Here is a 15,143-nt window from a genome sequence, read left to right on the forward strand (position 1 = left end):
ATACACCATAGCTAAGCAACTGCCTCCTTCTAATAAGCCATCACCTTTTTGGTAAAAAAAATTACAAGCTTCCAAAATCAAAAAGCTTCCCACTATCCTTTACTGATGTGCCCTCTGAAACGTCATCTATGCTAACATGAAGAGAGAGAAGGGACATATCTTTTCTTCTGGAATGGTGGGAACCTGGGTGATGTGAACACATGAAGGTCATGTGTTACAGTTAGATTGACTAATGCACATCACTGCTCCCTTACGAAACCCCAGTGGACTCAATATCTGTACCTTAAGGTCAATGAAGCTTCACATGGGCACTGGGCTTGACCTGATTGCTGGCCACCATATGGATGTAATGTGAAGAAAGTCAATGCCTCACCCACTCTAACCATGTCCTGCAAAAAGGAGATATCAATTAATCTCTCCTGGCCAATCTACACATTGGTGGGGAGCAAAGACTAAATTTATTACTTGATGAAAGGAAAGTTCTAGGTAAAATTATAGTACTGACCAAAGGAAACTTGGCAGTCAAATGAATACTAATGAGAGAGAGAGATGCCATATTCATCTGCCCTGTATATATGAGAGAGAGAGAGCGTGAGAGAGAAGACTACCAAGTATATCTTGGGATCAATAGGTTATGTGTGTGACAGAATGTATGGGTATAAGAAAATGTGAATACATTTAGCAGAGAATGAGTGAGAATATGTGAGTAAGTTGTCATATGGTGGAACAATTGAAGAGCTGCAAGGACATACAGGTCCAGGCCTGTGACGGCAAGGAATAGAACTTTACATCATCCTACTGAAGTGAGACCAGAAGGCAGGGCTGACTGTGGAGGGAATCCTTACTGTCTATCATGTGGCAATGTAAATTCATTTTAAGAGTCCTGGGAAGGGAAATGACACCTAATAACTGAAGTTTCTGTCCACTTGGTTAAGGACACTAATCAAACTTTCCAAGTTTTAGGGAAAATAAAATAAAATAGAATAGAAGAAAATCACAGACTGCATCCTCCTTCTTTGTTATGTGTTTTAAAATAGATCCTGGGTGATGAATTTGCTGGAATCTGACTACATACATAGCCTAATGGCCCAGTGATGACTTAAAAAACAATTGTTGAGACACAAAGTCAGTGACTGGTAGTAGCAACATTAATTTAAGAGAACCAACCCAAGCTTTGGGCAGAATTCCTCACTTAGTTTTTACTTAGGCAACCTCTGATTTAAGTTAATAGGTGCTTGCCTGAGTAAATAATACAAGTTAGTGGCAAACTGCATTAAAGATGCATCGGGGTGCTAAGTGTGTGTCAGGTGCTTGGTTGAACTGGGTATTATGAGCTTCCCTTACAGGACTCCTGAACCACCGTTTAATACTTCCATAAGCAGAGGATTCAGATCAACAGCCTCCAGCCCCTTTGCAGTTTCCATAAGTAAGACAAACTAAACTGGTTGATTGCTCCCTGAAGGTGTATGAATACTTGGGATGAGGAGCACTATACCCAGAGTGGAAGAGGAGCTGGCTGCTTGGCTGTCTCCTCTCCTTGCTACAAGACTTTGCAGAGTGGGTATGTGTCATAAACAGATAGCTAAGGGTTAATGTCTCTTTCACCTGAAGCACCTGACCAGAGGACCAATCAGGAAACCGGATTTTTTCAACTTTGGGTGGAGGGAATTTGGTGTCTGGGGTCTTTGTTTTCTGGCTGCCTGCTTTCTCTGAGCTTTGGAGAAGTAGTTTCTGTTTTCTAATCTTCTGTTTCTAAGTGTATGGACAAAGAGATCAGATAGTAAGTTATATGGTTTCTTTTCTTTGGTATTTGCATGAATATAAGTGCTGGAGTGCTTTGATTTGTATTATTTTTTAATAAGGCTGTTTATTCAATATTCTTTTAAGCAATCGACCCTGTATTTTGTCATCTTAATACAGAGAGACCATTTGTATGTATTTTTTCTTTCTTTTTATATAAAGCTTTCTTTTAAGACCTGTTGGAGTTTTTCTTTACTTCAGGGAAATTGAGTCTGTACTCACCAGGGAAGTGGTGGGAGGAAGAAATCTGGGACTAAGGTTATGATATGAGTGGCAGCGGGTGTGATATAGACAGAATCCAGAAGCCAGTAGGAATATTATATTTTTCTTTTCTCTGCTAAGGGCTTTTTAGCAGAGAGAAACAGTTGGTTTTAAAAGGGAACCAGAGAGAATTTTTTTTTCTGCTCTCTCTGGCAGTTTGTGGCTTGCATGTTAAGCAAGAAGCCATTAAGGTGCTATTAAGAGTCTTTTGTCACACAATAGCACTCCCATTGAGAGTCATTACCAGCACTATATAAATGCAAATAAAGTGGTTTTTCAGGTTTACTTAACATTGAAGATTAGCTAAAGGCACTGTTGCTAGGCAGACTCCAGGAGGCAACAGAGCCTGCAGTTCAGAAGATAAACACCGGAGGGCACCCCAACACAAGAAAACAGGAACCATGACTTCTAAGGCAAAAATTGAGGCCGAAGACAAATCAGAGAAGCTGAACACAGGCGACAACTGGAAATAAAACAAACAGAGATGGAAATAAGAGAGAGAGAAAGAGAGGCAGCCTACCAAAGAGAACAGGCAGCCAAAGAGGTGGCCCACAGAAGGAAGCAAGAAGAAGAAGAGGCGGCCCACCGCCGAGACATGGAAAAACAACAAAAAGAAATGTAAAAATACCAAAAAGAGTATGAAGAGAAGGAAAAACAGAGAAAACATGAACTGGACTTGGCAAAAGCTGGGCTGCATGTGCCAGCCAACCCTAACAACCCGGCGCCAACTATTGCTCCACAGCACAGGAAATTTCCCACCTACAAGGCAGGTGATGACACCGAGGCCTTCTTGGAAAATTTTGAAAGAGCCTGTCTTGGGTACAGCATCCCCGAAGACCAGTACATGGTAGAATTAAGGCCACAGCTCAGTGGACCTTTAGCAGAGGTGGCAGCTGAAATGCCTAAGCAGCAAATGAATGACTATAAACTTTTTCAAACCAAGGCCAGATACAGAATGGGGATAACCCCAGATCATGCCCGTCGGCGCTTCAGAACCCAAAAGTGGAAACCAGAGGTGTCATTTCCCAAACACGCCTACTACATTGCAAAAAACTATGAGGCCTGGATAACAGGAAACAACGTTCAAACCTTGGAAGAACTGCACCTCCTCATACAAATGGAGCAGTTCTTGGATGGTGTTCCTGAAGACATCACACGGTACATACAAGATGGAAAACCCAAAGATCTCGCTGAGGCGGGGGAGATTGGAGCCAAATGGATGGAACTGGCAGAAAGCATGAAAGCTACTGTCAAGGGGAACGATTACCCCAGGGGGCACACAGACCATAAACCCTACAACCGAGGACAGCCAAAGACCCCACATACCCCCCAAGTAAAGCCACAGACACCCTACCCTTCCACCTCACCAGTCTCCAGTAACTCACCTCGGCCCAGTGACCCATCAGATGGAACATGCTTTAAGTGTAATGAACTGGGACATATCAAGGCCAACTGTCCCAAGAACACCATGTGAGTGCAATTCATTACACCACCATCACACCAAAGATCCCCAGGCCCGGATGCCTCTCAAATACCCTTGGAGCGAAGGGAAAATTTGAGAGTGGGCGGAAAGAAGGTTACTGCGTGGAGAGACACGGGGGCACAAGTGTCAGCTATCCACCAATCCTTCGTTGACCCCAAATTCATCAACCCAAAGGCCAAAGTTACAATTTACCCCTTCATGTCACAAGCTGTAGACTTGCCTACAGCTCAACTGCCTGTCCAGTACAAAGGCTGGTCAGGAATGTGGACTTTTGCAGTCTATGACAATTATCCTATCCCCATGCTACTGGGGGAAGACTTGGCCAACCAGGTGAGGCGGGCCAAAAGAGTGGGAATGGTTACCCGTAGCCAAACCAGGCAAGCTTCCAGACCCATTCCTGTTCCTGAGCCGTCCACAGAGGCCCCGTCTGTGTTACCAGAGACCCAGACAGAGGTAGTGGACCCGGATTCCATGCCTACCACTGAAACAGCCACAGCATCTCCAGTCCCAGGCCCGGAACTGGAACAGCAACCAGCACCAGCGATTGCAACCCCATCTTCAAACTCAACGCCAGTGGGCGCCAGCGAGCCAGAACTGGCAGAAGCAACAGACAGCCATACCCAAAAGGCTCAGCCAGAGCCTGACATACCCTCAGGTGCACCAGCGGAGAGCGGTTCACCAGCAACAGAAACAACCCCATCACCTACATCGCTTCCAGAAGGACCAAGCCCAAGTCCACAGTCTGAGGAAGAACTGGTGACCCCAGCCTCAAGGGAACAGTTCCAGACTGAGCAGGAAGCAGATGACAGCCTTCAGAAAGCGTGGGCGGAGGCACGGAGCACCCCACCGCCTCTCAGCTCTTCTAATCGATCCCGGTTTGTTATAGACCAAGGACTGTTATACAAGGAAATTCTTTCTGGTGGACACCGGGAAGAATGGCAGCCGCAAAAACAGTTGGTGGTTCCAACTAAGTACCGGGGGAAGCTCTTAAGCTTAGCCCATGATCATCCCAGTGGCCATGCTGGGTGAACAGAACCAAGGACCGGTTGGGGAAGTCCTTCCACTGGGAGGGGATGGGCAAGGATGTTGCCAAGTATGTCCGGTCTTGTGAGGTATGCCAAAGAGTGGGAAAGCCTCAAGACCAGGTCAAGGCCCCTCTCCAGCCACTCCCCATAATTGACGCCCCATCTCAGCGAGTAGCTGTGGATATTCTGGGCCCTTTCCCAAAAAAGACGCCCAGAGGAAAGCAGTACGTACTGACTTTAGTGGACTTTGCTACCCGATGGCCAGAAGCAGTAGCTCTAGGCAACACCAGGGCTAACACTGTGTGCCTGGCCCTAACAGACATCTTTGCCAGGGTAGGTTGGCCCTCCGACATCCTTACAGATTCAGGGTCTAATTTCCTGGCAGGGACCATGGAAAAACTGTGGGAAACTCATGAGGTGAATCACTTGGTTGCCACCCCGTACCACCATCAAACCAATGGCCTGGTGGAAAGGTTCAATGGAACTTTGGGGGCCATGATACGAAAATTCATCAACGAATTCTCCAATAATTGGGACCTAGTGTTGCAGCAGTTGCTGTTTGCCTACCGGGCTGTACCACATCCCAGTTTAGGGTTTTCACCATTTGAACTTGTGTATGGTCACGAGGTTAAGGGACCATTACAGTTGGTGAAGCAGCAATGGGAGGGGTTTACGCCTTCTCCAGGAACTAACATTCTGGACTTTGTAAGCAATCTGCAAAGCACCCTGCAACACTCTTTAGCCCTTGCTAGAGAGAACCTAAAGGATGCTCAGGAAGAGCAAAAGGCCTGGTATGACAGACATGCCAGAGAACGTTCCTTCAAGGTAGGAGACCAGGTTATGGTCTTGAAGGCGCAACAGGCCCATAAGATGGAAGCATCATGGGAAGGGCCATTCACGGTCCAAGAGCGCCTGGGAACTGTAAACTACCTCATAGCATTTCCCAATTCCTCACTAAAGCCTAAAGTGTACCATGTTAATTCTCTCAGGCCTTTCTATTCCAGAGACTTACAGGTTTGTCAGTTTACCTAAGGTTATGATAGTATGACATACTGATTGGGAGCTGTGGTTCACTAAACTTTTTCAAACCTTAGATTCTTTTCCATTGAGTACTGGGAGGTGATGGTTCAGTGTGATTCTTGTTTTATCTAAACTAATTTGCTTTTCTCTTGATGCCACTCAGATGGAGATATAGTCCTTCTCTGCAACAGGATTGTATGTTCCCCTCCTACAGGAAGAAGACCAGAAGCCATGGAAAATCCTGTGTTAGCGTTGTTGATCCCTGGCCAGATGCACAGATGGACCCCTCCACTCCCCTGCTGCCACAGCAGGGTAATGCCTGAGAGAAGTTATTATGCTTCCTTTGCCACTCTGCCCTTTAATGGGTCTCAGATAGTGAGGGAAAGTTAATTCTGTTCTGATCATTATTCATAACTCTCTTTAATACATATTTTTTTGGGCCACATAAGAGGGAAAATATTGTTTGGAAGATGCCTCTTCTCTACTCCTTCCCCATCATCCTCACCATGTCCTGTTTGCCCACATCACAAGTGGATTGTGTATAGATTATGCAGGCAAGCTAGTGGTGGTGAGTGTCTGGTCTGACTGCCATTCACCTTCATGCCGCTGCTTGCTCCTTTTCCCCTGGATTGCTGTGATTTGGTTCTCTCCTGCCCCCTGTTGCAGAGATGAAGAGCCTAGCCTTTGTTTCTAATTTAAACTCTGCCAGTTGTAGGTATTTGGGATTTCAGAACTGTGCTGTGGAAGTGAGTGCATGCTCTGCAGTCTGTGAGCTTATTCCTAAACATTCAGCCACAGTCTCACACAGCCAGTTCTTCACAAAGTTTTTGTTTTGTTTTTAACAGTGAATTCTGCCATGTGTGTTGCTCAACAGACTCACAACACAGCCCATAACAGTCCCTCATTGTTTCAGAACATCCAGTCATGTTCTTTTTAAAATACAAAACAAAACCTTGTCCCAGTTTTCCACAGAAACCCTGTGACTTTACACATGATTCCTTTAACTCTGTTAATGTTGGGCCATCTCCCAGTTGAAGGAAGTTCCCATATTCTAAATGAGAAGATCCTGCTGAGTCAGCTACTTCCTGAACAAACAACAGAAGCAGACGTGTTAGGTATTGTCTCACAGACAGGCAAATCTTCCAATGCTTTTAATTTTTATCCAGAGTTTTTCACATTAGGTTTGTCACATTTTCTCTGTTAGTTCCAGTCTCCTTAGGTGACTGAAATCCTTTCCTTCAATGAAGACGACCAAATTCTGTTAGAAGTGAATTGGTGCAATGCTACACTTCAGAAAAGGCCTATACATGTTATAGAGAACAAGAACCTTCTTATAGTGTTTTAAACCAACCTAGAGAATTCCAGAGCTTGGATGAAATTATTCCAGTCTACGGGACTTCACCAGACAGATATTGACCAAAAGGGAGTTATACCAGCAATAAGGCTTGGTCCACCAAGTGACACTAAGTGGTTCCTATGAGGTGCAGAATATTATGAACTCCCATTGACCATAGTGGAAATTGAGAGCACTCTGAACTTCGCAGGATTGGACCCTAACTCAGAGTCGAATATGGTCCAGAGAGTCTGAGAGTGAGGGAGAACGTGATCAAATGTAGTGTGACCAAAAGACAGATTGTAAAAAAGAAGTTTGGAATTTTGTTGTGTTTGTGTGTGTGTGAGAGAGAGAGGGAATAAAAGAGAGAAGGGAAAACTAAGCAATACAACCCCATGATTGCTAGGATTATAATCTGGCTGCTATAGCAGCAGCCTGCATGGCATTCTTCATCAACTGTCACATCTCATCTCATTCACTTCTGCAAAGGATCTTTGTGTCACTGCTTTTGTGAAGAGATTAGGCAACTCTCAAAGAATTTCCTTGGCTGCTACCTGATATGCCATTATTCGCCTCTTATCATTTTAGCAAAGCAGTTACGCTGCTGTCAGAGGTAATGGAGACTGTGCCACTAAGAAAATTGGCTGTAATTTATTTATCAGTTGTTTCTACATACCACAAAAGAGACCATCTACTTTACGGCTGGGTCTAAGGTATTTGAGAGCCCCTGAAGTTCATGGTTTTCCGGTATTCTAAGTTCTACTTATGGCTTTTCCTGTATATGACACACAACACCACCCCTGTGGTCTTGAAGGCCGATTTCTTCTTTACTTTCTTTAGTCACAAATCATTCTGAGGCATCCCTTAAGTGCATTTGTATTGTTAAGTGCACCGGCCTGATTTGGTGTTAATTCAATTTGAGTGCCCTTAATATCTTGTGGGGGTGATGCAATGCATTGCAAGCTGTACCTTGTAAAAACAGGTTCCAGGTCTGCCTGAGAGCAAGGCACCTTTCCCATAGCAATTTACCAAAGTTGCTGATAAAATTTTCATAAGGAAACCTTTTTAGTCTGACCCTATTGTGTTATTCTACCATTAAGACTCGGGGAATTGAGACTGTCTTCTGGTGACAGTTTATCGCATTCTCCATTATTGCTGCATGCACACAACCTACTGATGGGTCACAGCTTAAACCCCCTCTCCTTAAACCATGGAAACAGCTTGCAGGGCCAGAACCTGGGAGCTGTCTGCTGCCAGTTTCTCTGTATGTGTGTCAATCTAAATGAACTGCACTCTTGGTAAACCAGTCCCCTCTAACCTTTGGATGATGGGAGATTGTGGGACATTTTAGTGCATTTGGGGTCAAGGGGAATGGATAGAAAGAGAGAGGAAATGGGAGAGAAACCAACGGAAAGAAAGCAACAGCTGTAGAAAATGTAGAAAAAAGCTAGGGCAGCATTTTGATTAAAAGAAAAACTTTTTAACCAAAATTGAAGATGAAAAGAAAACAATCACTTTTATCCCCAGTGCCTTTATTTAGAATAACTTCCTACTTGTTATATGCTGGGGGCCAAATTCTGCTCTGAATTAAGCCACTGTAATCCTGAACACTTCCAATCCTTTAGGTGCAATTCCTTCAGATTTTAACTGAGAGCAGAACTTAGACCTACATATCTGAGCTCACTCTGACCAGAGAACAAGACCAAGGAGAACAAGGGCCTACACGGATGTTAGACACTGGTAGATTGTCTTCTCCTTCCTTCCCCTCCCAATACCCACTAACCTAGAGTTTCTAATAACGCTATAGTATTTGCTGAAGAAGTTGGATTTAAATACACAGATATCACTTAAGTGTGGTTTGTGTGTCTGGTACTGCGTACTGTGACATCTGCATCTGTCAGTTACTTATTTAAAACCCAGTAAAATAAGTTTTTATAAAAATGCTATTGAATATTCTGGGCACATGCCCTCCAGATTTCAGGCCAGAATTTTGGAACAACTGAAGATGCGACCACTACTTCCAAAAATAATCCCAAGTTTTATACTGAGTCCAGTGCAGGCTGTAATATGACTTTAACAACAGTTGTGTGACTATTCTTACAGTACAGGCCCAGTGTATGCGTGTGGCGGGGTGATGACTCACTGGCGCAGCGCCTCCTGGTAGTTGTCCAGGGAACTAGCTCTTTTGCAGCTCTGGAGCACCCTCTGCTGGCTGATGTCTCACCTGCCACTGGCCCCTGTGTCCCTCCTGGACCCAGGAGTTCTGCTCACTGCAGCAACCCACAATCTGGGTCTCCCACTCAGGGGAACCCCCAATCCTCTATCCCCAGCCTTGCCTCAGTGGCTACTGCCAGTCACCATTTAGCCCTCGCTCACTGGGGGCAGATGGCAGTCTGTAAACCACTCATCATCGGCAAGGGCTGGTTGGACTGGCTGCCCCTCTGCAGCCCTAGTACCCTTTTGTGGGCCCTTAGCTTGGCCTGCAGCCTGGGGCTTTGCTAGGCTGGAGCTCCCCAGCTCCCTCTGCTCTTCCCTAGCACTGCTCCACCCTAGGTACCCTCCTCAGCTTCCCAGGCAGCCAAGCTCTCCTCTCTCTAGGGAGCTAGAGTCCACAAGATGGCGGCTATCTAGAGCTAGCCGCCATCTTATAAGGGCCAGCTGGGCCCTGATTGCACTGGCTGCAGCTGTGGCTGCTTTCCAAATCAGCCCAGCCCTCTCCCAGGGCTGTTTTAAGTCCTTCAAGGCATGGTGGGGTGACCACCCCATCACAATGCACCTCAATATTGAGTCCCTGTGGGTTGATGATAAGGCAGTTCTTATGTCTCATAGCCCACCCTGGAAAATTTTCTCCACTTCATATTGTCAGGAGAGAATCTCCTCGCCCACATGACTCATCTTGCAAGTGTCTAGTGAGCATCCAAGGTTTGACTCTGCATCCACTGAAGTCGGTTGGAGTGTTTGCCATTGACACCAGTGAGTGCAGGATCAGACTCCAGATGAAAAATGATTAGTTCAAGTCCAGCAGGGCCAGACGGATAAATAAATCGGAGCCTCATGTGTGGAGTTAGTGTTTGTTGGTAGCGAGTGTGTGTGTTCTGGGGGCGATGTGCAATGCGAGTGTGTGTGACCAAGGCAAACTGATTAATTATTGGATAAAGCTGGAGGCAAATCAGAGCAGATTCACCAGTCAAAGAATGGTGCTACAGTGAAATTTATAATATGTTAGTCTATCAGCCTCTTGATCTTTGAGAGTATTCAAGGAAGATGGAGATGAGGCAATTCTTTCTTCATGGTTTCAATAGGGAAAAGAAACAGCAAGCATTTACAGCCTTTTCCTCTCTGGTGCCCAGGGCAGTGTACATTGGAAATATACACCAGTGTCAGTCATTGAAGTTTAAATTACCAACTCACAAAGGGATGCCACTCGAGTTCTGGCACCATCCAGCCTGCACGTAGGGGCTGAGAACAGCCTGCAAAGGGCTGGGGGAGAATTTCTCTAGGGCAGGCATTGCACTGAGCCCCCGTGGACAGCTCTCTGCTGGCTCCCTGCAACCTCTAGCCTGGGGAGTGTGTGTGTGCTGGAGGTAGGAGGGCCCAGAGCATTTGGAAATATGGAGATTCTGGGCTGCTCCGGACTATAGCAACACTGAGGGAGGCTGTGATAAAAGAGAATAGCCCCTGGCTGTTTTGTTTTATCTGAGGTCTGTTTTGGCCCTTGGAGACGTCCAAAATCCCATGGGTAAAAGTCACCTTTGCGCTCCCTCTTTGTGGACTCTGACTGCTGTGCTGCTCCTTCCAACTCAGATTTTGGAGGGGAAGATATCTGACCGGCTTATAATATCTTAAATTCTGGAAGCCTTCCCTTCCCTTCCCTTCCCCCCCCAACCCAACTATACTTTTTAGAAAGAGGGAAAGGTACTAGAGGAAGCTCATCGGGATGTTCCAGATGAACAGCTGCCACTATGTTGCTTCAAACTCCAATGAGCTGAAGCGACTAGAAAGAAGGGGCATGAAGGTAAAGCAGCTGGTGCAATGTCCTATTGCACTGACACATACAGCAGGTGACCCTTGGAAGTGCATAGGTAAATCCCATCACAGCACCACCAGCTGCATTCGGTGCTGTGAACGAGTGAATTATGGGGCCCTTCTTGACAGGCAGTTGGTGGAAAGGCATGGAGGAAGGATTATTCTTGTTACCTCCTGGGAAAGAAGAAACTGTACATTGTATGTAATGGAGAAATCCTGGCAGAATGGACATGGCTCTTGCACTCCTAGGCTGTGGTGGGGAAGCAGAAGATTATAATTATTGCAACATATTTTGTATTCAGAAGGGTGAATGGGTGAGGGAGGTTACTTACAGTGCACTTCAGAGGAGTATAAGTTGCACTGGTCATATAGAAATGCATTATATTCTATTCTTCAAGCAATAAATAGAGTAATTATGTGAGAGCTAGGATATCAAGTAGTAGACTATGCTCCAGAGTCCTCAGTCTTTGCATTCTCTCCCCCAAGAGCTAGCAAATGCTTAAGTCTATGATGCGAGACAGAAAAATTAAGCACAGCCAGGGGGAGGGGTGCTGTCTAAAGGTCTTTGGTATCTGAATCTAGGGAGAAATGAATAGAAACTCCCTCCTCCTGCTCCATGACCAGCTAGATTGTGTATATCAGCATCAGATCTCAAGTGTTTCAGTGTGAATGTTGTCTGGGCAGCATTTTCTAGAAATACTTTGAGCCCCATTACATATCTTACATATCCAGCTCTATAAGCATCCACATGGAAAAAAAGTCACTACAGATTGCTCTCTGGCCATGAGCTGTGTGTAGTCAAAAGAAGTTTAGCCCCAGTAGGGGCTAGGGCAGTGTTTCTCAAAAAGGGGTCACCGCTTGTGCAGGGAAAGCCGCTGGTGGGCCAGGCCGGTTGGTTTACCTGCCCCGTCCACAGGTTTGGCCAATCGCAGCTCCCACTGGCTGCGGTTCGCTGCTCCAGGCCAATGGGAGCTGCTGGAAGCAGCGGCCAGTACGTCTGTTGGCCTGTGCTGCTTCCAGCAGCTCCCATTGGCCCAGAGCAGTGAACCGCAGCCAGTGGCAGCTGTGATTGGCCGGACCTGCGGACAGGGCAGATAAACAAACCGGCCCGGCCTGCCAGGGGCTTTCCCTACACAAACGGCAACCCCAGTTTGAGAAACACTGGGCTAGGGCCCATATTAACAGAAATATTGGTGATTCCCTTGACTGTTCTTGGGTTCTGCTGTAAAATGAACCCTGAGTCAAGTCTCTTCCCCATGGATTTAAGTGGACATGCACCTGATTGCTCAAAATGCTAGAATATCTGAGTGGTTTATGGACCTTTAACATGCAGTACTTCCGCATGGAATCATGCACAACCACAAAGGATAGTGTGTCACCTTCTGCGTGCAACATAATTAAAGTGTTTATGTATCATACATTTTATATATGGTGCTGCGTGGAGCTCCTGATCACTTCCAAACTTTTGTGGCAGCACAGTTTGTGGGCATCATAGGCTTCCTCCTAAATCTCCACACATCCCCTATGAACCATCCATTGTGTGTGAGTTCTACCTTGAATCCCTGCCTGTGATTATTGGAAAGCTCAGGACCTTGCCAGCAGGAAAATTTACAGCTCAACAATTACATTGTTGAAACTCTGACAAATCCCCCCCAGTTTATGGCTTTGAAAATAAGGGATAAGTGTGAGCAACTGAATATATTACACACCGTATTGAGGCCTCGTGGGGGTTATATTATGGAATCTGTTTACTTTGACTGACATTTTTCATTTTTCTTTTCTTCCAGACATTATTACTGTGATATCTGTGCTCAATATGGATTTGTTACTCAAAGAACAGCCTGGATATTTGGATAATCATTTTCTAAACAGGCTTTTTTTTATTATAATTTTTGGAAGCATTCCAGTAATAATGCAACAGGCAGGCAATGGATTGAGAAAAAGCAAACAGAACTTGTATTACATTAGTACGTCACATTACAGCACATTAGATGCAGGTGGGCTTTCCAAAACTTCTCTGCAATGCAAAACAGTGCTAAAAACTCCATACTCAGACACAAAAGAGAGTTGACTTTTTCCATCATTTTCTGCAAACAAAAGCTGAAAGTCCCAGTGACGAAGATGGGACTGTCTGCGGAAGGTGGAATAAATGCCACTCAGAGGCTTAGTAACATTGGCTCTGCTGTGCTCACACTTGTGACCTGAACAAATCTGTACATACGATATTACAAAATAGAGCTATGGAGAGCAAAACAAGACCCAAAGACAGCCAATTAAAGAAGAACTCCCGATCAAAGAAAGACTCAAACTGGGCAATGGAAATGGCAGAATCTTTCTCTGTTATGTCTGAACAAGACACTGGAAATGTCAGTGAGAATTCTCCAGTTACTGCCGAAGTTCCCTTTTGAAAGCTCACTGTGCAGATTGGTGTCAATGAGTAAGCATCTATTACGTACAGGAGAATTAATTAGAATCGAGGTATATTTCTGCTGCTTCTTTGTAGGGGAGAAAGAGGACAACCAGGGTTACTCTACCATAGCATTAAATGCATGGGAAAAATTACATTGCATGTGTGTGTGTGAATTTGTACATTGTTACTACTAATTATTTGTATTATGATAGCTCCTAGGAGAACTAGTCATGGACCAGGATCCTGCCCTCCAAACTTTGTATTTATTAATGTTCTGGAATATCCCAAATACTCTCCTTCTCAGTGTGCCCCTTTGCAGTTCTTTTTCTTCAGTACCTGGTGATAATACTGCTTCTGGAGAAAAATGGTGCTTATGATGTTGACATGTCTTGCTTTGTGCTTAAAGATACTGGTTTCAGTGCTTTGTAACAACATATAAAGAAGAGAGAGAATTCCACCAATTCCTAGCTGAGCTGATTCAAGGAAGGCTGATTTGTTAGTTCTTGAGAGGTGTGAGGAACTATGAAGCAACAGCTCAAGTGATTGCAGAGCTTATGTTTGAAAGGGTAGACTGTTTCCTATGCTAGGGCCAAATTTTCCTGGTTGTTTTGTGAGAGCAGAAGGCCTAAAATGCAGTGGAATGGCAACAATTTTGCTGTGCAGGCAGGCCAGAAAGTGGAAAAACAGTGCAGGGAGACTCACTGACCCTTTGTGCACTGCAGGGCTGAGCTCTGTGATGACTTTGTCTGAGGGAATACACAAGGGAGTTTAGGTAAGACTTAAGGTAGTAACAGTGCAGTCAGTGGGTCTATGATATAAGAGGATTCACTGGCCACACACTCCATGGGGCTGGGGACAGGAGGCTATGTAGTACTACAGCAATCCACAGCATGTCTGTTCAAGTTCCCAGTGTCCTGCCTTCAGAATGAGGGAGGATTCCATACCCAGGGTATCCTGGCTTTGTGTGGATACCAGTGCTTCCCCTTTGCGTGGAAATCTACAGAAACCAAAACAGGGCAGTGCCATTGCAAATATGATACATGGGAAAATTGCACATTTTAAATCATATGGTTCATTCCTCAGCATCTCCCTTTACTTACAGTTTAGTGATGTAAAGGTTAACCAGCAGCTTAGGCAATGGGTTGCATGTTACAAATAAAAATAAATAATAATGAGAGACAAGGTGGGTGAGGTCCTATCTTTTACTGGACCAGCTTTTGTGGGTGAGAGAGACTAGCTTTCTAATCAGACTGAGCTCTTCTTCAGGTCTGGGAAATGTATTCTCAGCGTCACAGCAAAACGCAGGGTGGAACAGATTGTTTAACATAAGTAGTTAGCATATATTGTAAGGGACCATGCAAGGTAGAGTGGCCCATTAACGTCTCTACAGTCATAGGACAAAATGAAGGGGATAGTGGTTTACAGCCATAAATCCAGTGTTTTTGTTCAGCCCATGATTTTTAGTGTCTAGCAGAGTAATGAATTTAAGCTCCAAGGCTCATCTTTGGAAAGTATTGTGCACGTTTTCTTTGAGCATGAGGACTGATAGGCCAGATATAGAGTGATCACTTTGTAAATAATACATGATCACTCATGTAAATAATACTCATGGAAATAAATACACAAGGAAATAATCATGTCATGCACACAACCACATTTTCCCCTTTATTAGAGATTATAAACCTTGGGAAGACAGAACAAGGGGTAAGTCACTCAGTGATCTTTTCATGAAGCTTCATCAACATATTTTCAGCCGCATGAGAATTTCCAAGGCTGGTCATGCAT

The 15,143-nt window shown here is 44.9% G+C and overlaps 1 protein-coding gene across 1 annotated transcript in view; it reads left to right on the forward strand.

Annotated features, from left to right (window-relative positions):
- CCDC171 (coiled-coil domain containing 171) overlaps positions 1-14,580 on the forward strand; it is a 274,485-nt gene extending 259,905 nt beyond the window's left edge. The window contains exon 26 of the mRNA XM_030565906.1: positions 12,736-14,580. Coding sequence (XP_030421766.1) covers positions 12,736-12,750 — 15 coding nt within the window. The 3' untranslated portion in view covers positions 12,751-14,580. The remainder of the gene's footprint in view (positions 1-12,735) is intronic.
- The last annotated feature ends 563 nt before the right edge of the window (positions 14,581-15,143 follow it).

The sequence above is a fragment of the Gopherus evgoodei genome, chromosome 6, assembly GCF_007399415.2.
Source record: "Gopherus evgoodei ecotype Sinaloan lineage chromosome 6, rGopEvg1_v1.p, whole genome shotgun sequence".
Lineage (NCBI taxonomy): Eukaryota > Metazoa > Chordata > Testudines > Testudinidae > Gopherus > Gopherus evgoodei.